Source organism: Pseudophryne corroboree, chromosome 6 (assembly GCF_028390025.1).
Source record: "Pseudophryne corroboree isolate aPseCor3 chromosome 6, aPseCor3.hap2, whole genome shotgun sequence".
Taxonomy (NCBI): domain Eukaryota; kingdom Metazoa; phylum Chordata; class Amphibia; order Anura; family Myobatrachidae; genus Pseudophryne; species Pseudophryne corroboree.
In genome coordinates, this window is record NC_086449.1 from 731488059 (window position 1) to 731515634 (window position 27576).

Consider the following 27576-nt stretch of genomic DNA (forward strand, 5'->3'; position numbering starts at 1 on the left):
TCCCTGTCCATTATGCACCATCCCTTTTGTCCACTAGGACTGTTGACAGGTATAATATATATTTTGAAAAGTGTTTGACTTGACCTATATTTTTAAAGGTATTCAAATCTGCATTCTGTGCACCTGTCATTTGCACAGTGTTGGCGTACAAGTATTTATGAGATTGCAGGCTATCAATTCACAAGAAACTGGAGACTACACTCACCCACAGCAGAATATGTTCTTCATTCAAAATTGGCCCTCAAACAACTATGTTTACTCATTAATACCTGGTCATTGACAGGGCTATTGATACAGCCATGGAACATGGGTACTGAAGCGGACGTGACCAAATCTGGGACGCATAGCCACACCTCCGCTGATAAAAGACAATGGAAATGAATACATGTGACTCTGAGAAGTGGCGTCTCCCTCAGCAGTTGACCTGAGATTGTTGGAAGGGTGCGTCAAATTAGTACCCAAACCTCCCTCTGTGCCCATTATCATCGAATGGAAACATGTAACTCTTTAATATCCACTCAAAGTGGTATATATTGTATATTAAGACCCCTTTTCATGGAATATTTCCTATCACTGCTCATCGCATGGTTGCAAGGAGCATTGTCACAACTCATCCCATCGTCATCTTCATCAGACCGGCCTGTACATATTAACACTTTCATCCAACGCTACATAACCCACAGTTTTGTTGATATGCTCTCCGCTTTCTCAATGCAAACTCCTTGTTACAGCCCACCTAAGACACAACGGAACTGTGGGGGTCATTCCGAGTTGATTGCTAGCTGCTGTTGTTCGCAGCGATCAGGCTAAAAATCGGCATTTCTGCGCATGCGTATGCACCGCAATGTGCACGCACGACGTACGGGTACAAAGGCTTTTGTGGTTTTGCACAGGTTCTAGCAACGTTTTCATTTACACTGGCGGCTGCAAGAAGATTGACAGGAAAGGGGCGTTTCTGGGTGTTAACTGACTGTTTTCAGGAAGTGCTAAGAAAAACGCAGGTGTGCCAGGGAAAACACAGGCGTGGCTGGGCGAACGCTGGATGGGTGTGTGACGTCAAAAGCCAACCCTCCAAAGTTAGAATCAACGCACACGAAGAGTAAGTTCAGGCCTGGTCTTGTTTTGCACAAAATGTTTTAGCAGGCGCTCTGCTACACAGGCGTTCGCACTTCTGAAAAGCAAAAATACACTCCACCGTGGCCGGTGACAATGCGTTAGCACGGCTGCTAAAAGCTGCTAGCGAGCGATCAACTCGGAATCAGTAGCGGATCTTGCCACAGGCAAGCAGGACTTTTGCCCGGGGCGCCGCCTTCCGCTGCTGCTGTGTGCCCCCCGCTGCCCCCCTGCTGCCGCTGGCCGCTGCCCCCCGCTGCCGCTGTGAAGGGAAACTAGACGTGTACGCGTCTAGTTTCCCTTCGTGGAGAGGTCCTTTACTATGCGGTGCGCGATGACGTCATCGCGCACCGCACATCATTTCAGTCTGTACAGGGGGCGTAAATGACCACGCCCCCTGTACGAAACCACGCCCCCTATTGCCACCCGGGGCGCACAGAGCGCCAGAACCGGCCCTGCTCGGAATGACCACCTGTATACAATGCTAGCTTGCATTTGTGTACTCTTGACTCTGGAGCACGTGCCGCACAAAGTTACATTCAAATAGAACAGACGTAGGCACAACTCTGCACCAGGCCCAAAATGCAGAATATGACAGGAGGAGAACCCAGCTTGTAATCTGATCAGTAGCTGTATGAAGGTGACATTACTGTGATAGTGAGAGGATTCCCTGCCTCTTATTGCTTACTAGCATGAAAATGGATATCTGAGAAAAATAAAAACACACTGACAATGAGACAGGTGCCCTGGGCGCATAGATACTTTATGAAACCACAATAATTATGCTGCAATTTCAAAATTAATACCCAGATTTATCAAGCCTTGGAGAGTGATCAATTGCACGGTGATACAGTACAAACCAACCAGCTCCTAACTACCATGTTACAGGGTGTGTTTGAAAAATGACAGGAGCTGATTGGTTGGTACTTTATCTCATGCACTTTATCTCCATCCAAGGCTTAGTAAATAGACCCCTTAGTCCCAGCAAGGTAGCACATTCCATTATAAGAAGCTAGGGTGTGCAGTCCAGGCCTCCTCTCCACAACACATTTTTGAAATGTGACAGTTGGCGATACACAGTGCACCTGCCGGGGGGACCTGGAAAATGTGAACTGTGTGAGGTACTTAGGGAAGAGTTTGAGAATCACTGAACAAGACTACTGCATAGAGGGCATAATTCAGACCTTATCGTAGCAGCAAATTTGTTAGCAGATGGGCAAAACCATGGCCCTCATTCCGAGTTGATCGCTCGCAAGGCGATTTTAGCAGAGTTACACACGCTAAGCCGCCGCCTACTGGGAGTGAATCTTAGCTTCTTAAAATTGCGACCGATGTATTCGCAATATTGCGATTACTAACTACTTAGCAGTTTCAGAGTAGCTTCAGACTTACTCGGCATCTGCGATCAGTTCAGTGCTTGTCGTTCCTGGTTTGACGTCACAAACACACCCAGCGTTCGCCCAGACACTCCCCCGTTTCCCCGGCCACTCCTGCGTTTTTTCCGGAAACGGTAGCGTTTTTTCCCGCACGCCCATAAAACGGCCTGTTTCCGCCCAGTAACACCCATTTCCTGTCAATCACATTACGATCGCCGGAGCGATGAAAAAGCCGTGAGTAAAAATACTATCTCCATTGTAAAATTACTTGGCGCAGTCGCAGTGCGAATATTGCGCATGCGTACTAAGCGGAATTTCACTGCGATGCGATGAAAAATACAGAGCGATCAACTCGGAATGAGGGCCCATGTGTACTGCAGGGGGGGCAGATATAACATGTGCATGACAGGGGTTTTATCGCATTTTCGAATGTACTAACCCCCGGTCGCCGTGTTTTCGCCCCTGAGGGTATCGCCATCTTTGGATGGCGATACCCTATAGAAGCCTATGGGCTTCTTACCGCTGGCCACCACCTCCGCAGACACTGACCCCCCTCCCCCAGGCATACCTTCATCCAGGAAGCCCTGGTCCCGGAAGCCAAACTCCTCCTGCTGCCTGCTTCCCTGCAGGTGAGCAGGTTGACACCCCAGGGAGGTGACGGAAAACCCCCGCGCACCATCTCACTGGTGTCGCGGGGGGCATCCGTCACCGCATTGCGATGTTAACCGCATATGTTAGTACAGGGGTGGCCAGACTTTTGGAGTCGGTGATCTACTTTGAAAGCTGAAAAACTTTTGTGATCTACGTACGCGGGATAATTGCGCGCGCCTGCAAAAAAAGGGGCATGGTATAACAAAAAAAGGGGCGTCACCTTGCTGCACAGGGTGTCTTGACTGTCTTGCACGAAATCACACATTGGCCCCCACAGGTAAAAACCTCAAACACATATGCCCCCACAGAGCCACATATGCCCCCACAGTGCCAGATACACATATTTCCCTATAGTGCCACATATGCCCCCACAGTGCCACATATGCCCCCACAGTGCCATGTGCCCACAGTGCCAGATGTGCCCCCACAGTGCCACATATGCCTCCACAGTGCCACATATGCCCCCCACAGTGCCATGTGCCCACAGTGCCAGATGTGCCCCCACAGTGCCACATATGCCTCCACAGTGCCACATATGCCCCCCACAGTGTCATGTGCCCACAGTGCCAGATATGCCCCAACAGCCAGATATGCCCCACAGTGCTACATATGCCCCCACAGTGCCAGATATACTTATTTTAACTGGCTGTCTCCCCGCTGGCTGGATCCTGCTCCCGTGCCTGCTCCTGCTTCCTGCCGCTGTTGCTGTCCTGTTGCCGCCGGCGCTGACTGGATCAAACCAGATCCAGCAGGCGCACAGGCTCCTCACATCATGTTCCCAATCGTGCATTGCGCGGGTGCACTTGACGTCATGACGTCACCCGCGCAATGCATCATTGGGAATGCTCCGGACTCTGGCGACAGAAGTGGCAAGTCACACTTGGATCACGATCTACCGGTAGATCGCGATCAACGTTTTGCCCGTCTCTGTGTTAGTACATATGCCATCAACATCGCTGCGAGAGCCGGCGATGTATGTTAATACATCCCGCCCTTAGTGAGCTATACATCTGCTTATGTAACGTTGCTTATTTTTTTACATTCTATAATAGATTGTGCATATTAATCATACAGTACTTGTCTGCTATCCAGGAGTGTCCGGAAAACCAAGTTTTAAGAGTTTATCAAGCAGCTACAGATACAATATATTTCCAAACTACACTGATGTATCCATTTTGCACATTTAGGGGGTGATGCAGAGATGAAGATACAACTGTATACAGAGTTCAGGGAGGGCATGTGGCAGAACTGAGGGCTATGCAGAGTTGGATTGAACATCCTGGAACATCTGGGAGGCTCTTGTATCTCGGATGGCTCTCCCAGACACTCTGATAAGTCAGGTCTCACGGAAGCTGCTCATGGCCATCCACTTTCCAAGTAAAGTGTGCGGTCCGGGCGGCTGATGACTCGATACTTGATAAATCACGTCATTGTTGCCCCATCCCATGCTTTAAAATGCTGGTAATTACAGCACTGTATAGTAGGGGGCGGGGGCAATGATGACGCAAGAGCACCATCATGCCATACCACCCATTTCTGCCATGCCACATGACAAGGCTGCCCCCTTCGGGAGGGGGCAGACCAGAAGTCAGCAAGTATGACTCGTGATGTGACAAGTATTAAGCTAAGCTTACATATAGGGCAAGCGTACACCCGAGATGCGCGCAATTTTGTGTACGGGCGAATATATATTTCTGCACGCAGTGCGGGAGCAATTACACCCAACTTGAGTTTATGTCTGCATTGGTCCCTAAATCCTTAACAAACCCTTCATAAGTTGATTCTTCTTTATAAAGCGATGATATTTGATCTTGATTGCTATAGGAGGAAGCAATACTGACCCCTGGCTTTAGCTGGATACAGTCTGAGATGACGGACAAAGGATCAGAAATTCACCTGGAAACATTCAGCATTTTGCTGTCAAAGGATCTCTATAATGAGCTGCCATAGCACCAGACATATGCTCTGCTTATGTTTGTGAGACACGCCAGGATGCCAGTTATTTACATTACACTGATTTCCATATGCATGGGTAATACACCGATACATACACTAAACAGACCCTGCAGTGTAGAGGAACTAGGTCATAGATTTATGATGCAAAACCCTTCACAGTGATGTTCAAACTTTCTGCTAGAGTAAACAGAAGCTGCTTCTTCTTCCATGTGTAAGAGGCCTCTTTAGCTGAAATATAGTAGTATACAGAAGTTGGCAGATCGTGGAACATAAATTCTAGGACAGAACGATTTGAGGGATAGCTGCACACAATCGTGGGACTTCCTTGGCAGGAGACCGCCGATCACAATACCGATGCTGGGATCCCGGCTGTTAGATGGCCGGCAGGGGGAAGGGGGGGCTTTAGGGGAGGGTGGGGGAAGCGCAACAAAGTCCCCTTCTATCAGCCGCCGACTGTGATCATGTATGCAGTAAACCCTTTTCCAGCGTCTCACATGGGCTTCTGTTCCCTCAATTTAACTAGGCCTCATTAGCTGATGCCAACTTTAGGTGGAATACACACAAATTCCCCGCGGACAGGATGCCGGATTTCAGCATCCCGGCCACGGGGCGAGCACAAAGAGTCCCCCTACTGGCATGCTGCACTCGCCACAGGTTCTATTCCTGCTCTATGGGTGTCGCGGACACCCTGAGTGGGAATAGCCCCTGTGCGCCGGGATTTCCGTCTGTTGAGATTGTCGGCTGTCAGGTTGCGGCGGCGGAATCCTGACCGCCGGGATCCCGACAGCCGGCAAATGAACTGCATCCCCTTCAGATTATATTGTTCACGCATGCATACGCAGTGTCAGAACCCACTCTGCTGCCAACCTCTGGGACGGACTTCTACTAGAGCAACTGTCCTGGCAAAGTTTTATGTCAAAAAGACCCGAAAAATAACTCCTTTTGTGCTTCAATATGATTCAATAAGGAGTAATGCTTTTTAGGGGTTCCCATTCCAACCATATCAGTTTGTTAGACCAGTAGCATCATGAGAGGGGTGTGGGCCGCACTGGGTGACACCATCTAAGGGGAGGACACCGAAATAGCAGAGCTGCTCTGCTGTAATGGTGTCACCCCCTTGGATTGTGTCACCGAGCAGCCGTGAGATGAGGTGGGTGGACATGGAGGAAGCAGACAGTTCCGATGCTGCAGGAGAAGTAGCGGAAATGCCCGGCAGTGCACAGGGCCACACAAGGGGGTGTGGTTTTGCAGACATGAGGCCACTCCCCTTCACATGTGCATCTACGGCAGTAATGTCAGCACCGGCGGCTGTGCGGACCCGAATGGAGCAACACTTGAATTGCTCTGTCAGGCGTCATCTAGTGGGCGCCGGCACACAACACACCTGAATTCCCCCATACAGGTGAGGAGCAGCGTTAGCCTTTTATTATATAGGAAATTATGCTGAGAATTTCATGGCTTCTATCAGTATCTCTGAAACTTGTGGTATCACATTAGATTGTCAGTATATTTGGCAGAGATTCCAGTGTGTTTTGCACAATCAGCATAAATCTTTTTTTTTATTTTATTTTTTTACATATCTTATTAATAAGATGAGAGACGTTACAGTAATGACCTATACAGAGGTCCAAAAATGTTGTCAACAATATCACAAAGACAGGCAAATCAGCTAATGATCTTTTACAGAAAGTGATCAATGTGCAACCAATCAAGTATACAATTACAGTCTAATCTAATTTTCTTAATGTAAATAGAAAATGAGAGATATAAGAGAGAGATAGAGGAGGGACCTGAATACCTAAGATAGAGCTAGCCAAGGACCCAATTTCCTTTCATAGGGGGACTAATTTCGAGTAGCTCCACCAAATATGAAGGAACGTGCTACTTAGCCGATACCTTCTGCAATTCCTCCATTGCTACCCACAGCCGCATCCCCCATAGATTTCTATGTGGGATGCGATGCTACCGAAAGTATCAATATCGCGTAAAGCGCGATAATTAAAGGGTGCCCAGAACAATTGAATAGCAACAATATGCACCCTTTAATTATCGCCAAAGAACTAACATTTGAATAGCCCCCTGTGTATTTATTATATAACATGTTATTTTTATTTTTTTACTGTGTGGAAATAATAGACTGAGATAACATGGCGGCCGATGGACCAACATAGCGTTACTGTAGTACACATGAGAACGATGTAATGATCCCTACTTCCGTCCTTCATTACCTTGTACGGCACTGCTTGCCATATCATCTGGCTGACCAGACAATATTGCATGCGACCATGGGAGCGCTCAGATTGGCCACACACACTGTATGACCTGGCTGATATGTGCTCCTGATTTGGCCGGAAACTACATATCGGGCTGATATCGCTCCAGTGTGTACCCAGTTTTAGGAGGGTATTCAATTATCCGCGAGGTAAACTAATTGCCAGCTAAAATTCCGGTGGCGCAGGGAAAGGCTATTCCTATTTATTTTCCTGTGCCTAAATATCGGGATTCATGCGTGGAAACCCACTGATTCCATGTAAACTGCGGAATCAATGGGGTTTTCCCGCGCATGAACCCCCAATTTTAACATTTTTATGTGGACTACCTCGCAGCTCTATGTCTGACAATGGGCATTCGCGCAAGGTAATCACTGCTAATTGGATTGCTCCAGCACAGAATTACAAAAATTAGCCATGGATTGAATACCCCCCTAAGTGTATTTAAATGGATCGCCATAATAGATGTTCTAACAGAAACAAAGTAATGAAAATATGCTTTTCTTTTTTAGATATTATTTTGTCACTGCTAAATAGGTTTACAATATTTTTGTTTTTATTTTAAATCCCTTATTTGTTCTCTTAAGCCCCGTACGCAAAGGGAGAGATGTGTGCTGAGCGATCTATCAGTGAGCGCTCAGCACACATCTCTTCCCCGCTCAGCACAGCGCGATGTGTGCTGAGCGAGGTAGGGGGTGACGGGGGGGGGGCGCCCACTTCACCCAGCGGTGAAATGAGCGACCTGCTAGATTGTGCAGAGAGATCCGTGCCTAAGGGGTCTATTTACTAAGCCTTGGATGGAGATAAATCCGACGGAGATAAAGTACCAGCCAATCGGCTCCTAACTGTCATTTTTAAAACACAGCCTGTGACATGGCAGTTAGGAGCCGATTGGCTGGGACTTTATCTCCGGCGGATTTATTTCTATCCAAGGCTTAGTAAATAGACCCCTAAGTTCTAAGCAATCTAGTCAGTTTGCTTAGAATTTAAGCACTGATCTCTCCGTGTGTGTACTTGAAAACCCAAGTCGGCTAGATGGCTCAAGCCTGCACATATCGGCAGAGTCTGGCACAGAAATAATCAGCCATAAATAAATCATTGTTGTCTGTAAATAGGCCTCTTAGAGAGGGGATTTCTAAGACCTGTAATCCTGCCTAAACTTGCCTGTATTATATATATATATATATATATATATATTTGTTTCTGTTCAGTAAGATCTGAACATAGAAAACACATTTTTTCATTATGCGGAAAATTAAAACAATATGTGTGTTTTTTTACATAATCATTTACTATTGAACGGCTACAGAAATCTGGAATAATGTTCTCACATTTTAACCACTAGAGTGTGAGAACACTGAAGTCAGCCGGCTGGTCTTCGAGAAAAGATCCAGAAATACCCACAAGTCATGTAAATAATACAATAACATAACTTTGGTGAGACATGAGAGTTTTATGATAAACGTATGTTCTCATCTGATAACCAAAGCACGCTGTTATTGGCAAGGTAACAAAGACTGTCCTAGTAGTGTTTGTTTTATTTAGAATGGAATAAAGTTTTATAGGGTGAAAGAGGATTTGGAAAACAATTATTTGATTTCAGGTTTAAATGTCATATTTTAAAATATGTTTTGAAATAAAACATGCAAAATAGCTGGATAGAGGATCAAGCTTGTTGCATGACATATGGTAAAAGTTTATCTCAAACTTATGTTCATAATTCCTAGTAGGCAGCTGGCAGGTTCTGGCCTAGGTACAAGCAGAAGCCCATGTTACAGGACACCCATCTACATTATTACAATAACAAGACCTTGGGGTATATTTACTAAAATTCGTATTTTCCCGTTTGAGGTCAAAGTTCAATCACGAATGACATCGAAAGTGTAAAGTTGCAACTTTTTGAATTTAGTACGACTAATTTACTAACCTGTCGTATTCTGCATTTTCGGATTTACCGATGTCGATGTCATTCGTTTTTTTTGGCAGTGTTTTACGTGAGTGACTTGTAAAACACTGCCGACTTTAATACAATGAATCTCGGCCGGATCTGAGAGATCCGTGCTGGGCTTCATTGTGCACCTTTAAAAAAAATGTAATCAGTGTTAAAATAAAAATAAAAATTGCGTGGGGTCCCCCCTCCTAAGCCAAACCAGCCTCGGGCTCTGCGCCTGGTCCTGGTTCCAAAAATACGGGGGACAAAAAGTGTAGGGGTCCCCCGTATTTCTGAAACCAGCACCGGGCTCCACTAGCCAGATACATAATGCCACAGCCGGGGGACACTTTTATCTAGGTCCCTGCGGCCCTGGCATTACATAACCAACTAGTCACCCCTGGCCGGGGTACCCTGGAGGAGTGGGGACCCCTTCAATCAAGGGGTCCCCCCCCTCCAGCCACCCAAGGGCCAGGGGTGAAGCCCGAGGCTGTCCCCCACATCCAAGGGCTGCGGATGGGAGGCTGATAGCCTTTTTGTCAAAAAAAGAATATTGTTTTTAGTAGCAGTACTACAAGTCCCAGCAAGCCTCCCCCGCAAGCTGGTACTTGGAGAACCACAAGTACCAACATGCGGAGGAAAACCGGGCCCGCTGGTACCTGTAGTACTACTACTAAAAAATACCCCAATAAAAACATAAGACACACACCTTGAAAGTAAAGCTTTAATGCATACATCCACACCTCCATATACACATACTTACCTATGTTCACACGAGGGTCGGTCCTCTTCTCCATGTAGAATCCATGGTGTACCTGTTGAAAAAATTATACTCACAAAATCCAGTGTAGATGGCTCCTCTTGTAATCCATTTGTAATCCAGGTACTTTGCAAAATAACAAAACGGACACCCGACCTCGCACTGAAAGGGGCCCCATGTTTTCACATGGGACCCCTTTCCCCAAATGCCAGAAACCCCCTCTGACTTATGTCTAAGAGGGTTCCATCAGCCAATCAGGGAGCGCCACATTGTGGCACCCTCCTGATTGGCTGTGTGCTCCTGTACTGTATGACAGGCAGCACACGGCAGTGTTACAATGTAGCGCCTATGCGCTCCATTATAACCAATGGTGGGAACTTTGCGGTCAGCGGTGAGGTTACTTTCGGTCAACCGCTGACCACAAAGTTCCCACCATTGGTTACAAAGGAGCGCATAGGCGCTACATTGTAACACTGCCGTGTGTTGCCTGTCATACACTACAGGAGCACACAGCCAATCAGGAGGGTGCCACAATGTGGCGCTCCCTGATTGGCTGATGGAACCCTCTTAGACATAAGTCAGAGGGGGTTTCTGGCATTCGGGGAAAGGGGTCCCATGTGAAAACATGGGGCCACTTTCAGTGCGAGGTCGGGTGTCCGTTTTGTTATTTTGCAAAGTACCTGGATTACAAATGGATTACAAGAGGAGCCATCTACACTGGATTTTGTGAGTATAATTTTTTCAACAGGTACACCATGGATTCTACATGGAGAAGAGGACCGACCCTCGTGTGAACATAGGTAAGTATGTGTATATGGAGGTGTGGATGTATGCATTAAAGTTTTACTTTCAAGATGTGTGTCTTATGTTTTTATTGGGGTATTTTTTTAGTAGTAGTACTACAGGTACCAGCGGGCCCGGTTTTCATCCGCATGCTGGTACTTGTGGTTCTCCAAGTACCAGCTTGCGGGGGAGGCTTGCTGGGACTTGTAGTACTGCTACTAAAAACAATATTCATTTTTTGACAAAAAGGCTATCAGCCTCCCATCCGCAGCCCTTGGATGGGGGGGGGACAGCCTCGGGCTTCACCCCTGGCCCTTGGGTGGCTGGAGGGGGGGGACCCCTTGATTGAAGGGGTCCCCACTCCTCCAGGGTACCCCGGCCAGGGGTGACTAGTTGGTTATGTAATGCCAGGGCCGCAGGGACCTAGATAAAAGTGTTCCCCGGCTGTGGCATTATGTATCTGGCTAGTGGAGCCCGGTGCTGGTTTCAGAAATACGGGGGACCCCTACGCTTCCCCCCCCCCCGTATTTTTGGAACCAGGACCAGGCTCAGAGCCCGTTGCTGGTTGTTTAAATATGGGGGAACCCCTATCATTTTTTTCCCCATATTTTTTCAACCAGGGCCGGCTCAAAGAGCCCGAGGCTGGTTTTGCTTAGGAGGGGGGACCCCACGCATTTTTTTTTTCAAAAAAATAACACTTTCCCATCCCCTTCCCACTGATAAACATGCACGGATCTCATGGATCCGTGCATGCCTATCCAAACACGGGGAAAAAAAGCAGGTCTGTTTTTTTAGCACTTTTTCACGAATTGTATTTCAGCACGGCAGTGTTTGGCTATTGTCGGCAGTGTTTGTGATTTGCACTTTTTAGTAAATTACCGATTTCTACCAAATTGCAGGCGTATTTGACCGATGGTGTATTGACTCGTAATTTTTTCCTAGGACTTCCAAAATATTACGAATGCCCTCATCACTGCCGAGATTTTTGCTTAGTAAATTCCCGACATGACACTTTGAAGAAAAAACGATATCTCGGTCAAAATCGGGACCTTAGTAAATATACCCCATTGTGGGAAGAAAGGCTGACGTTTTTTTAAACTGTCCACAAGATGTCGCCAGTCACAATGGCCCTCATTCCGAGTTGATCGGTCGCAAGGCGAATTTAGCAGAGTTACACACGCTAAGCCGCCGCCTACTGGGAGTGAATCTTAGCTTCTTAAAATTGCGACCGATGTATTCGCAATATTGCGATTACTAACTACTTAGCAGTTTCAGAGTAGCTTCAGACTTACTCTGCCTGTGCGATCAGTTCAGTGCTTGTCGTTCCTGTTTGACGTCACAAACACACCCAGCGTTCGCCCAGGCACTCCCACCGTTTCTCCGGCCACTCCTGCGTTTTTTTCCGGAAACGGTAGCGTTTTCAGCCACACGCCCCTGAAACGCCGTGTTTCCGCCCAGTAACACCCATTTCCTGTCAATCACATTACGTTCGCCGGAGCGATGAAAAAGCCGTGAGTAAAATTACTTTCTACATAGCAAAGTTACTTGGCGCAGTCGCAGTGCGAACATTGCGCATGCGTACTAAGCGGATTTTCATTGCGATGCGATGAAAAATACCGAGCGAACAACTCGGAATGAGGGCCAATGAGTAGTGGATCTGCCACCTGCCAAATGGTGTAGCATCCACTTACAAGTAAGTCATGGCTATATTACATCTCTCAATCTGTTAGGTGAAATCTGCTATTTGACCACTTTTATGGGTCAATGACATCCAATAAACAGTAACACAGTCCAGAAGTGAGGTGTGGGTTTGAGGCATAGTGAGGTGTAGGGCCAATGTGACACAAGGTTGTCTACTCTCTTGGGAGCCCAATTTGTGAATTCCTGGACATTTGGAGAGAGTAGGCAAATATGCTTGCGGGTCGGTCTAGCTGCATGGCATACAGCACTCCCCAATATGTATCTAGTGATAATTGCATTTTATAACCTTGCAAATACTCCTTTTCAATAACAATTACCTTATCGATGCTAGAGAGTAGGAACAGACTGTGAGAACGGCATAGTGTACAAAGTAACAAAAACTGTAATGCACTGATTTAAGACTTAAAGTGTCCATACATTGCACAATAATGGTGCAAACCAACAAACTAAATAACCAGTCTGTATGATTATCGTTCAGTGTATGCAGGGCTTAAAGTGGTCCTGGAGAGGTGGGGGAACTCACCTCGCCCGCAACGCCACAGAAAGGGGTGTGGCCTCACAAAGAAGGGGCGTGGTCACACAAAAGTACCACCAATTCAAAATAATGCTTCACAGTAGCACAATCTTATTCACATTTCCTGCCCCACATACTAGTGCCCTTTACACACACAATGCCCACAATAGCAGAGTCCCCCTTTTACACAGCACAGCAGACAGAGCATCCTTTTACACAGTACGGCAGACAGAGACCCCTTTTACACAGTACAGCAGGCAGATCCCCCTTTCACACAGTACGGCAGACAGATCCCCCTTTTACACAGAACGGCAGACAGAGCCCCCTTTTACACAGTACGGCAGACAGATCCCCCTTTTACACAGTACGGCAGACAGATCCCCCTTTCACACAGTACGGCAGACAGATCCCCCTTTTACACAGTATGGCAGGCAGAGCCCCATTTTACACAGTATGGCAGGTAGAGCCCTCTCCAAGGGCAAACGCAGGATTTTATGAGGGGGTTTTCCAGATAGATAGAGATATATATATATATATAGGCACTCAGAGTTTTGAAAAAGTGCAAAAACAGACAAAAAGAGTGACATGTCAAGAGAGAGAGAGAGGGGGGGAGAGATAGAGAGAGAGAGAGAGAGAGAGAGAGAGAATATCACCAGCAGCAGCGGCAGAAAGACTGGGCACCCAGAGCTGTGAAATGTAGCAGCAGTTACCTGGAGGTCTTCATGTGGAGGGCGAGTTGTCTCTCCTGCCAGACGCTCAGGGTGTGCCACAGTTAGGGCCTCGGACCATCATTCACTTGCAGACAGCGCTCCGGTGGAGGTGTGGAGGGCATTACGGGCCACGGGTCACTAAGCTTAGGGGTGGGGTGGACTTTAAGCTGCTGCGCTGGCAGGGAGATGGGGAGTGGGTGCGGTAGCGGCAGAGGGGGATAGAGAGAGGGCACATTGAATTTGGCACCGACTGTGCGCCATTCACGGCTCCTGGACCGCCAGCTAATGAGAAGCTGCCACTTGGCAGCTTCTCATTGGCTGGCAGTCTGCGAGCCGTGATTGGCTCACGCCAGATTTTAAAAAAGCCTCCCCTTCTTCTGATTGGTGCTGCAGCCGGTCCGCGAGCCGTGACTGGTTGGCGGCCGCTGCCACCTTTACAATGGAACAGGGACATGATGCTGTGGCCGGGCGGAGGCGGAACTGGTTCCGCCTGCAATTAGAGGTGACGGAACGCAGTTCCGCCCCGTTCCGGCCCACTTTAACCACTGAGTGTATGGTACTGAGCGATGATCAATCACAGCCTGATAACAGTCAAGAAATTATCTAGATTGTTCGATCCACGCGACCATCGTTCAGTCAATTTCAGACTGTGAATCTCTCTTCCATAAACCGTGTAATACTGTATATGGAGGTGCTCCAACTATCGAGCAATCGACTTCACCCCTGTAGGCTGATTGTGTAGAGATAAAGTGACGCAATTTCGGGTCTCTCAAGCCCACTATCCTGTCCTCCCTCGAGACCTTCCTCTCTCCTCTTTCCACTATGACTTGTCCCAACCAGGTAGCCTCCTTCTATAACTCTTCCCTTACCACTGCTCTCGACTCTGTGGTCAAAATCTGTTCTGTCCCTCCAAACCCCAACCCTGGCACACCAAACTTACACGATTCCTACAAAAATGTTCATGCTCCGCAAAACGCTCCTGGAGGAGATCCCACTCTCTGGCGGACTTCCTCCATTTCAAGTTTATCCTCTCCTCCTACAGCTCTGCTCTTTCTCTCGCCAAGCAATCCTTTTTCCAAGCACTCATCTCTTCTCAGTCCTCCAGTCTACGCCGACTCTTTGAAACTTTCAACACTCTCCTTCGCCCCCTCCTCCTCCCCTCCCCTCCTCCCTCACTGCCACTGACTTTGCCTCCTTCTTCATCTCCAAAATTGAGGATATCCAAAACTACATCTCCTCCCGTCACCCCTCTGCTGCCCCCCTACCCCCACCATCTCTCCCCTCCATCTATCCCACCCTGTCCTGCTTCCGTCCTACCTCACACAAGGAAGGCCACTCCCTCATCTTATCCTACCTCCCCCCTCAACCTGCCCCTTGGACCCCCTTCCATCCCGTCTTCTCCGCTCCCTCCCCCCCACTGCCTGCTCCCACCTTGCTCACCTCTTTAACCTATCGCTCTCTACTGGCAACTTTCCCTCACCATTCAAACATGCTCTGGTGTCCCCTATTCTCAAAAAAAACAACCTCGACCCTTTATCACTCACTAGCTACCGCTCCATGTCTCTTCTCCCTTTCGCCTCCAAACTACTTGAACGACTGGTCTACAGCCGTCTCACAAGCTACCTCTCTGACCACTCCATCCTTGATCCACTTCAATCTGGCTTTCGCCCACTCCACCGAGACTGCCCTGGTGAAAGTCACCAATGACCTGCTTTCGGCCAAATCCAAGGGCCACTTCTCTCTGCTCATCCTTCTGGACCTCTCTGCTGCCTTTGACACCGTGGATCACCCTCTCCACCTCCGCACACTCCAAAATGTTGGCCTCTCTAGCACCGTCCTTGACTGGTTTACCTCATACCTCACTAACCGCTCCTTCTCTGTGTCTGCCTCCGGAACCACCTCACACCCTTCGATCCTTCCTGTTGGTGTCCCTCAGGGTTCTGTCCTAGGCCCCCTTCTGTTCTCCCTGTATACCTCTTCCCTGGGTGCGCTCATTAACTCCTTTGGCCTTCAATACCACCTCTATGCTGATGACACACAACTCTACCTCTCCTCTCCTGATCTGTCCCCCTCTGTCCTCTCTCAGGTCTCCAGCTGCCTCCCTGACATCTCCTCCAGGATGTCTGAGCGCTCTTTGATGCTCAACATGGACAAAACTGAACTCATTATCTTTCCCCCAGCCAGAGCAACACCCCCTACAAATATTTCTATCACTGTTGACACTATCATCTCCCCCGTTCCCCAACTCCGCTGCCTGGGTGTCACTCTTGACTCCTCCCTCTCCTTTGCACCCTACATCAAAGCTCTAGCGCAATGTTGTCGGTTCCAGCTACGCAACATTGCCCGCATCAGGCCATTTCTCTCCCGAAGTGCAACTAAACTTATCATCCACTCACTGGTCATCTCACGACTCGACTACTACAATGTTCTCCTCATTGGCCTCACTTGCTCCCACCTCGCTCCCCTCCAATCTGTCCTCAACTCCCCAGCTAAGCTCATCTTCTTCTCCCGCCGCTCCACTTCTGCCACTCCCCTTCGACAAAATCTACACTGGCTCCCATTCCCCTACAGAATCCTCTTCAAACTCCTCACCCTCACATACAAGGCTAACTCTAATTCCACTGCTCCCTCCATCTCCAACCTCCTCTCCCTTCATACTCCCTCCCGCCCACTACGGTCGGCTGATGACCGTCACCTCTCCTCTGCCTTGGTCACTGCTTCCCATGCACGAGTTCAGGATTTTGCCCGTGCTGCACCCCTTCAGTGGAACGCGCTCCCCCGCTCCATTAGACTCTCCCCGACCTTGCAAAGCTTCAAACGGGCACTGAAAACCCACCTATTTATCAAAGCGTACCCCTCCAATGCATAACCTAGTCCTTATGCTGCTCCTCCATCCCCCTACCCCATGCCTTGAACATCTCTGCTTTGCTTGCATCCTGCCATCAGGCTTCCTCCTGCTTGATTGCACCTCATGTCATCTGTCTGTCGCCTTTCCCCACTAGATTGTTAGCCCTCTTTCCTCATGTTGTCTAAGCCCTTTTCTCGACACATTTCACTCAGCGACCATCTGTACCTGCTTTTTCTCCTACTGGTAAAGCCTCATCTCTATCTATGGCCGCCAGCCCCAAGTAGTACAATGATTACTCCCTCGCTACTTACATCTAAGCTGTATTATGTTTTGAGAATTGTGGTGCTCTTTGTTACCTGCACTCCATTTTTGTTATTTATTTACTGTTATGCTAAGTTTTGACTGCCTGTACTGTCCTTTGTACGGCGCTGCGAAACACTTGTGGCGCCCTATAAATAAAATGTAATAATAATAATAATAATAATAAAGTGGAGTGAGTCATTTTTCAAACACAGCCTGCAATATGGCAATTAGGACCTGATTGGTTGGTACTTTACTTTTCTCCAAGCTTTGATAAATCTTCCAACAAATGCAGGGGCGTAATCAGAACTTTGTGGGCCTCATAGCAGCATATTGAAGGGGACCCTGTCCCATACCTCTGCAGCAGTGTTTATGTTCCATAATAGTGCCCTAGTTCATTTTTTGAACCATAGTAGTGCCCTAGTTAATATTATGCCCCGTAGTAGTGCCCTAGTCTATTTTATAAACCATTGAAGTTCCCTAGTTTACATGATGTCACATTGTAGGGCTGCCAGTACATATTATGCCACATAGTGTCCCCAGTTCACATTATGACATACAGTGCCCCCAGTTCATATTATGCCACACTACAGTGCCCCTGTTCAAACTGTGTCACATCAGAGTGCCCTCCAGGTCACATTATGCCACATTACAGTGCCCCAGTACTTATTATGCCACACTATAGTGCCTACATTTCATATTGTGACACATTAGCGTGCCCCAGTTCTTATTAGGTAACATTATAATGATTTCACATTACAATGAGCAGATCAGATTATGACACATTCCAGTGCCTTCCAGTTCATATTGTGCCACATTACAGTGTCCTCCAGTTCAACTTATGCCACATTACAGTGCCCACTTACCATTATTACATCCAGTACACACTTATATCACTGAAAATGTAATGTCACACAATTCAGGATAGCAATGCATCAGACCCAATTGCTTAGCTGGCAAATCTGGGACATTGATATGCAACTTTATAACATAGGTCCAGGCCCCCTAAGCCTTTGGGCCCTCTAGCAATGGTACCCCTTGCATCCACTACAGTTACGTCCATGAACAAATAAATTTTCAGTTTTCTAGAGCTGTAACAGAAAATAAGATTTTAAACCTACCGGTAAATCTTTTTCTCCTAGTCCGTAGTGGATGCTGGGGACTCCGTAAGGACCATGGGATATAGACGGGCTCCGCAGGAGACATGGGCACTATAAAGAACTTTTAGTATGGGTGTGCACTGGCTCCTCCCTCTATGCCCCTCCTGCAGACCTCAGTTAGAGAACTGTGCCCAGAGGAGATGGACAATATGAGGAAAGGATTTTGTTAATCTAAGGGCAAGATTCATACCAGCCCACACCAATCATGCCATATAACCTGGAATATACGCAACCAGTTAACAGTATGAACACAAAACAGCATCAGTCAAAGAGCGATTCCAACTGTAACATAACCCTTATGAAAGCAACAACTATATACAAGTCTTGCAGATGTAGTCCGCACTGGGACGGGCGCCAAGCATCCTCTACGGACTAGGATAAAAAGATTTACCGGTAGGTTTAAAATCTTATTTTCTCTTACGTCCTAGAGGATGCTGGGGACTCCGTAAGGACCTTGGGGATTATACCAAAGCTCCCAACCGGGCGGGAGAGTGCGGATGACTCTGCAGCACCGACTGAGCTAACGCAAGGTCCTCATCAGCCAGGGTATCAAACTTGTAGAATTTTGCAAAAGTGTTTGAACCCGACCAAGTAGCTGCTCGGCAATGCCGCCCAAGAAGAGCCCACCTTCCTAGTGGAACGGGCCTTTACCGAATTTGGCAACGGCAATCCAGCCGTCAAATGAGCCTGCTGAATTGTGTTACAGATCCAGCGAGCAATAGTCTGCTTAGAAAAAGGAGCGCCAACCTTGTTGGCTGCATACAGGACAAACAGAGCCTCTGTTTTCCTAACCCTAGCCGTCCTGGCTACATAAATCTTTAGTCCTCCCAGTCCCCCGTAGCCACAGGCACCACAATAGGTTGGTTCATATGAAATGAAGAAAACACCTTAGGCAAAAATTGAGGATGTGTCCTCAACTCTGCTCTATCCACATGGAAAATCAAATAGGGGCTCTTGTGGGACAAGGCCGCCAATTCGGACACCCGCCTTGCAGATGCCAAGGCCAATAACATGACCACCTTCCACGTGAGAAATTTTAATTCCACTGTTTGAAGCGATTCAAACCAGTGAGATTTCAGGAACCTTAACACCACGTTAAGGTCCCACGGTGCCACTGGGGGCACAAAGGGGGGCTGGATGTGCAGCACTCCCTTTACAAACGTCTGGACTTCTGGGAGAGAAGCCAATTCCCTCTGAAAGAATATAGATAGGGCCGAAATCTGTTCCTTAATGGAGCCTAACTTTAGGCCCATATCCACTCCTGTCTGTAGAAAGTGGAGAAACCGGCCCAGATGAAAATCTTCCGTAGGAGCATTCTTGGCTTCACACCAAGATACATACTTCCTCCAGGTACGGTGATAATGCTTTGCCGTCACCTCCTTCCTAGCCTTTATCAGAGTAGGGATAACTTCCTCCGGAATCCCTTTCCCAGCTAGGATTCGGCGTTCAACTGCCATGCCATCAAACGTAACCGCGGTAAGTCTTGGAACACACAAGGCCCCTGCTGTAACAGGTCCTCCCTGAGAGGAAGAGGCCACGGATCTTCTGTGAGCATTTCCTGAAGATCTGAGTACCAGGCCCTTCGAGGCCAATCTGGGACAATGAGTATTGTCTGCACTCTTCTTCGTCTTGTGATTCTCAATATTTTTGAGATGAGAGGAAGAGGAGGAAATACATAGACCGACTGAAACACCCATTGTGTCACTAGGGCGTCTACTGCTACTGCCTGAGGGTCCCGAGACCTGGCACAATACCTCCGAAGTTTTTTGTTGAGGCGTGACGCCATCATGTCTATTTGAGGAATTCCCCAAAGACTTGTTATCTCTGCAAAAACTTCTTGATGAAGTCCCCACTCTCCTGGATGGAGATCGTGTCTGCTTAGGAAGTCTGCTTCCCAGTTGTCCACTCCCGGAATGAAGACAGCTGACAGAGCGCTTACGTGATTTTCCGCCCAGCGAAGAATCCTGGCGGCTTCCGCCATCGCCACTCTGCTCCTTGTCCCGCCTTGGCGGTTTACATGAGCCACGGCTGTGACGTTGTCTGATTGAATCAGAACCGGTAGGCAGCGAAGTCGTAGTCCGTTGTATATGGCCCTCAATTCCAGTATGTTGATGTGTAGACAAGCCTCCTGCCTTGACCATAGTCCCTGAAAATGTCTTCCTTGTGTGACTGCTCCCCATCCTCGGAGGCTCGCGTCCGTGGTAACCAGAACCCAGTCTTGAATGCAGAACCTGCGACCCTCTAGAAGGTGAGCACTCTGCAGCCACCACAGGAGAGACACCCTGGCCCTGGGGGACAGGGTTATTTTCTGATGTATTTGCAGATGGGACCCGGACCACTTGTCCAGAAGGTCCCACTGAAAAGCCCTCGCATGAAACCTGCCGAAGGGGATGGCCTCGTAGGCTGCCACCATTTTCCCCAGAACTCGAGTGCATTGATGAACAGACACTCTTTTTGGTTTTAGCAGGTCTCTGACCAAGTTCTGGAGATCCTGGGCTTTTTCCAATGGGAGAAAAACCCTCTTTTGTTCCGTGTCCAGAATCATGCCTAGGAATGATAGCCGAGTCGTAGGAACCAATTGTGACTTTGGCAGATTGAGAATCCAACCGTGCTGTTGCAACACTTTCAGGGAGTGCGACACGCACTTCAGCAATTGGTCTCTCGATCTCGCCTTTATCAGGAGATCGTCCAAGTATGGGATAATTGTGACTCCCTGCCTGCGCAGGAGCACCATCATCTCCGCCAATACCTTGGTGAAAATCCTCGGGGCCGTGGAAAGCCCAAACGGCAACGTCTGAAACTGGTAATGACAGTCCTGTACAGCGAATCTCAGGTACTCCTGATGAGGGGGGTATATGGGGACATGAAGGTATGCATCCTTTATGTCCAGTGACACCATCAAATCCCCCCTTCCAGGCTGGATATTACAGCTCGGAGCGATTCCATCTTGAATTTGAAATTTTTCAAGTACAGGTTTAGGGATTTTAGATTTAAAATGGGTCTGACCAAACCATCCGGCTTCGGGACCACAAACAGGGTTGAATAATACCCTTTTCCCTGTTGGACCAGGGGAACCTTGACCACCACTTGCTGTTGACACAGTTTTTGAATTGCAGCTAACACTACTTCCCTCTCTGGGGGTGAAGCTGGCAAGGCCGACTTGAAAAATCGGCGAGGGGGCACCTCGCTTGTAGCCTTGGGAAACAATTTCCATCACCCAAGGATCCACGTCTGAAAGAATCCAGATCTGGCTGAAAAGTCGAAGGCACGCACCCACTGGTGCGGACTCCCTTAGGGAAGCCCCAGCGTCATGCGGTGGATTTTGTAGAAGCCGGGGAGGACTTCTGCTCCTGGGAACTAACCGAAGCAGCTGTTCTCTTTCCTCTACCCTTACCTCTGGCAAGGAAGGAGGAGCCCCGACCTCTTCTGGACTTATGCGACCGAAAGGACTGCATCTGATACTATAAAGTTTTCTTTTGCTGTTGGGGAACAAAGGGTAAAAAGGTAGATTTACCCGCGGTAGCTGTGGCAACCAGGTCCGCGAGCCCCTCCCCAAACAACACTTCACCCTTGTAAGGTAAAACCTCCATATGCTTCTTTGAGTCTGCATCACCTGTCCATTGGCGGGTCCATAGAGCTCGTCTCGCAGAAATAGCCATGGCATTGGCTCTGGAACCCAGCAGCCCAACGTCTCTTTGTGCGTCCCTTATATATAAGACTGCGTCTTTAATGTGGGCTAAGGTTAATATAATGGTATCCCTGTCTAGGGTATCAAGGTCAGCTGACAAGGTATCTGTCCAAGCTGCAACTGCGCTACATACCCATGCCGATGCTATTGCTGGTCTGAGCAAAGCACCCGTATGGACATAAATAGACTTTAAAGTAGTCTCCATCTGCGATCAGCAGGATCCTTGAGGGCTGCCGTGTCCGGAGACGGCAGCCCCACCTTCTTGGACAGGCGCGTTAAAGCCTTGTCCACCCTGGGAGAGGATTCCCAACGTACCCTGTCCTGTGCAGGGAAAGGATACGCCATAAGAACCCTTTTGGGAATCTGCAGTTTTTTTTATCTGGAGTTTCCCAAGCTTTTTCAAATAAGTCGTTAAGCTCATGAGATGGGGGAAAGGTTACCTCAGGTTTCTTTTCCTTATACATGCGCACCCTCGTATCAGGGACAGAGGGGTCATCAGTGATATGCAAAACATCTTTAATTGCAATAATCATACACTGAATACTCTTTGTCACCCTTGGGTGTAATTTTGCATCATCGTAGTCGACACTGGAGTCAGAATCCGTGTCGGTACCAGTGTCCACTATTTGGGATAGGGGACGTTTTTGAGACCCAGAAGGGCCCTGTGAACCCAGTCCAATCCGTGGATTGACTCCCTTCTTTCTCCCTGGACTCTGCTTTGTCCAGTCTCTTATGTAATGAGGCCACACTTGCATTTAACATATGCCACATGTCCATCCAATCATGAGTCGGCGTTGCCGACAGAGACACACCACACATCTGCTCCACCTCCTCCTTGGACGAGCCTTCCGCTTCAGACATGCCGACACGCACGTACCGACACCCCCACACACACAGGGATATATCTATAAGGAGACAATTCCCCAACAAGGCCCTTTGGGGAGACAGAGAGAGAGTATGCCAGCTCCCACCCAGCGACAAACTGACACTGGAATAAAACCCAGACTGCGCTTTTTATATATATATAATCAATGTTATACACTCACTGCGCCTTAAACATGCCCCCCCCCCCCCCCTCTTTTCAGCCCTCTGTCACCGAGTTCAGCAGGGGAGAGTCCGGGGAGCCAGCTTCTCTGCAGCGTTCTGTGGAGAAAATGGCGCTGTTAGTGCTGAGGGATCAAGATCCGCCCCCTCCAGCGGCGGACTTCGGTCCCGCTTCATAATTCAAAAAATGGCGGGGGATCTCTTCATTTACTGCCTCCGCAGCCTAATGTACCCTTGTATGCCAGACCAGAGGTTTATTGCTGCCCAGGGCGCCCCCCCTGCGCCTTGCACCCATCAGTGCCCGTTCTGTGTGTAGCGTGTGGGAGCAATGGCTTACCTCAGTTAAGATCTGAAGTCTTCTGCCGCCTTGAAGTCGTCTTTTCTTCTTATACTCACCCGGCTTCTATCTTAAGGCTCTGTGAGGAGGACGGCGGCGCGGCTCTGGGACGAACGGCGGGGTGAGACCTGCGTTCCGACTCCCTCTGGAGCTAATGGTGTCCAGTAGCCTAAGAAGCAGAGCCTATCATTTAAGTAGGTCTGCTTCTCTCTCCTCAGTCCCACGATGCAGGGAGCCTGTTGCCAGCAGTGCTCCCTGAAAATAAAAAACCTAACAAAATTCTTTTTCAGAGAAACTCTGGAGAGGTCCTCTGTAATGCACCCTATCTACTCTGGGCACAAAATCTAACTGGGGTCTGGAGGAGGGGCAAAGAGGGAGGAGCCAGTGCACACCCATACTAAAAGTTCTATATAGTGCCCATGTCTCCTGCGGAGCCCGTCTATACCCCATGGTCATTACGGAGTCCCCAGCATCCTCTAGGACGTAAGAGAAACAACCAATAAACTATATTACCTTGATATTTCACCATAATAGGGTCATCTGAATTGGCAGTTTTGTGAAGCAACCATTCTAATTGGAAGCTATGGGTGATAGCACTAGTTTTTATAAATGTGCCTGCTGATGTTATTAACTGCACCAGTCTCTCAGGTAATCTTACCTTTCTGTCTGAAGTGTCACTTTGGATGGTTCCACGTTTGGGTTTTCCCACTCCATCTGCGGGCAGTGCATGAAGTAACAGAGCGTATACAGGGCCTCCGGCTCCCAATATAGTGGCCCTTGCTTGTGGTGCATTGGTGTGCCGTTGCTGTGTTGCTTTATGTTGAGGGGCTGTAGGTGATGCATTGCCCGAGACACCAGGTCACCTGGGGACAAAAAACACATTTGCTGAAAAACTTTTTATATTGACTCCTTCAGTGTCAGAATAAGCAAAATAATTCAAAATATTCATAAATAAAATAAAAAATTAAGAGAACCACAGTCCCAACGTCTTCCACTCAAGTCATCCACATCCACTCAAGTCACCCACATCCGATGCATCTGACTTGTGTCAATTCAGACCCCAACACGCCTGATCAAAGTATATGAAGGAACATACAAACTTGTCACTACAGGAAACCCTTTAGTGAGGCAACTTACAAAGAATCAGCACAACGTCAGCCTGCAAAATGCATCTTTTCAGATGGCAAATGATCTTCGCAATTGTATAAGGGCGGCTGCATGTTGAGCCATTTCCCATTGTCTTAAGTTGACTCATTGCAGAATTTCTAAGGTAAAATGCTGTAATGGCAATGAGTGGGCATCACCTCATTTTTATAAATATAAGAAAAAACATATATAATGTATGAGGGACGTTATGGTTACTTATACTGTTTTCGCAAAACTTCTATATTCTTCTACCTTTCCTGCTAAGTTGTATTTGCTGATGATTTCTTAGTGTGTGTCACTATGGTAACAACCGCTGTCTCAGAGCATTCATCACTGGGCTAGAACAGCTCTAAACAGCACAAAATGGACTTTCTTTATACTATTATAATACATCCTTTTCCAGTCAGGAATCTAGGAAATAAATCACTTGTATGAACTTAGGCTCTCTGGGGATTTCAAATGGCTGTAGTAGAGAAGAGAGCTAATGCAGTTATTTGCACTTTTCTTATTATTATTCTAGTGAAAACGGAAGAGTCTTGCTGGTATCATTTCCATGTGTGTAGCTGAAGGTACTACATAAATACTGTATACCATTGCTGGAGCAGTTGTGTCTTATGGTATAGCCCAGATCCTATAACGACCCAAGACACAGGTAGTCAGAGCCGAATGTACCGAAACTAGGTGGCATACCGAGGAGTGGCTGTTACATAATGAGACTAATGCTATAATTTATGTTTAATATTAAGTACAATAATAACTCTTTACCCCTTCTATGTATTTCCCTTTTGCATCCACACACCACTGTATCCTTATGTGTTGTAGCTCATTATCTGTCATCTGTCTCAACAACTCCGTCATTTTCTTCTTTACCTCAGTAATTGATGCACACGTGCTCCCCTGAGTACAGATTAGACTTTAGGGAAAAGAAAGAAGTCACATGGTGCTAGGTGAGTATGGAGGGTGCTCTAGCACTGCAGTCTGTTTCTCAGGCAAAAGCTGCTTCACAGAGAGAGAGCTGTGTGGGCTGGTGCATTGTCCTGATGAAGGATGACACCATTTTTCCACAACTCTGGCCTCTTTCTTCTGATACTTGTTCCCCTATTCCCTTTTAACCCATGTGGTAGTGCAGGGCTTAAAGTGGTCCCGGAGAGGTGGTGGAATTCATTTACTCAGTAACACCCCCCTTCCATCCCCATTCGATATTAAGCAGAGCCAGGGAAAGTGCTATTGTTTTCAGCACCCCTCTGCAAATAAATTAGTGCCCTACTTCCCATACTTTATAAAGGGACATTGATCTCACAAGGAACCAACATGGTCACAAACAGTAATAGTACCCTCAATTTAAATTGCACAACACTGTAGCACAATCTTATTCACATTACGCCACATAGTAATGCCCCTTATTCAGGTTACATCACTCAATAGCGCCCTTTATGCACATTGCACTACACAATGGTACCCTCTTTACATGTTATGCCACACAGTAGTGCCCCTTATATACAGTACCCACAGTAGTGCCCCTTATACACAATTCCCACAGTAGTAGTGCCCCTTACACATAATGACCACAGTTGTAGTGTCTCTTACATATAATGACCACAGCAGTGCTACTTATACACATTTTGCCCACAGATGTGCCGCTTATACACAATTCTCATAATAGTGCCCCTTACACACAATGCCCACAATAATAGTGCCCCTTACACATAATGACCACAGTAGTGCCGCTTATACACATAATGCCCTTAGTGTGCCCCTTATACACATCGCTGCCTCTGTCACTCCAGCAGCTCATGGCCTGTGTCCCTCCAGCAGCTATAAGCCCTGTATCCCTCCTGCAGCTTCCCCACCTCTCTTGTCCCTCCACCCCCTCTCATCTTGTCTTCAAGATGCACAGAGACTCCGCCTCTTCATGGCTCATCTTCACTTCAGCAGCGGTGACAGCATGACACTGCATATGCCGTGACGGAGAAAGGAAGCCACTGGGCCCTGAGGAGAGGAATGCCACCAGGACCTGAGGAAGGAGGAGGTGGCTGCCGCTCATCAGTAACACTAGCACCGCCTGCATCATCTATTGATGTAGGTGATGGGGCAGGTTTTTCTGTTGGAATTACTGTGCAGGGAAATGGAGGTGGTGGAACTAGTTCCCCCCACCATTACAGGTGGTGGAACTCCGTTCTACCTTGTTACCCCCACTTTAACCCCTGCATGGTATGAATTATTTTTTTACAAGTATAGCCTCTATTTAATAGCCACACATCGTATATGTTATTCTATTGATTTTATTCTTTATGCATTACTATCAAAACAAAACAAAGTCAATTACCCTACAAATTACTGATAGAAAACTAGTTTGTGGAGTTAAGTCATGGACTGAGTGGGATGTGGGTGGTCAGGGCACAACACACATAGCTTAGTAGAGCCATTTAGTAGCCAATTTATCAAAATGTGTTAAAATGCCTGTGATATAAATATTTTTTCACTGTATATATCACTGAGTGACCACACAATCAAACATTTTGCCCAATCTCATTAACAAAGATGGAAACCGAACTTGTGAGTGTAGCAAAATTATTAAAAATATTACTTATTCAGAGATTTACATTGCTCTGATAGATAGATATATATATATATATATATTTACACATCTCCCCAATATTTAGCAATCAGCACGTGCGCAGAAGCATGCGCAGGTCATGTCCTGCAATGTCGGTCACAGCGCGGCTGCAGGCGTTGGGTGAGTGACAGTCTGCAGCCATTTGGATGCGGCGGACGGGAAGATGCTTATTCTCCGGTTGAGTCCTCAGGTGCAGTTTCACAGGCCCGGGCAGCGGGCTCTAACCAGGCATCCTGAGCAATCTAAAAGTTACTCAGATGTCTACATGGCGACCCGATGTTCATGTAGTTGATTTGATGCAAGTGTGCCAAATAAACACGAGAGTTACCCATTTGCAATGTGGGAGAAGTTTTTCTGACCAGGGACAGGATGCACCAATGCTAAAAATGCGGCCAAACCTCAGAAAATGCAGATTTTTTTAATTTTGGCCACAATTACATACAGAATATAAGCATGCTGCATATCACTTTAATCAGCATCCTATGACATTCACAAAATCATGCAAAAAACACGCTCGGCTCTACCGAGTCACACAGCACTCACGCGTTATGTGTAACGCGTCTTGCAGCGCACGGAGCAAAGATGTAAGAGGACACATCTGTAGATGGTTTTGGAACATAAAACATGTCATATTACAAAAATAACAATTTTAAGTTTTAGTGCTTTGAAATA

At 47.5% G+C, this 27576-nt stretch overlaps 1 protein-coding gene across 2 annotated transcripts in view; it reads right to left on the minus strand.

The window, feature by feature from the left end:
• The window catches only part of ABTB3 (ankyrin repeat and BTB domain containing 3), a 386831-nt gene that overhangs the window by 118280 nt on the left and 240975 nt on the right, over window positions 1-27576 (minus strand). For both annotated transcript variants that reach the window (XM_063928455.1, XM_063928454.1), the window contains one exon: window positions 23800-24004. In XM_063928455.1, the coding sequence (XP_063784525.1) occupies window positions 23800-24004 (205 nt within the window). The remainder of the gene's footprint in view (window positions 1-23799; window positions 24005-27576) is intronic.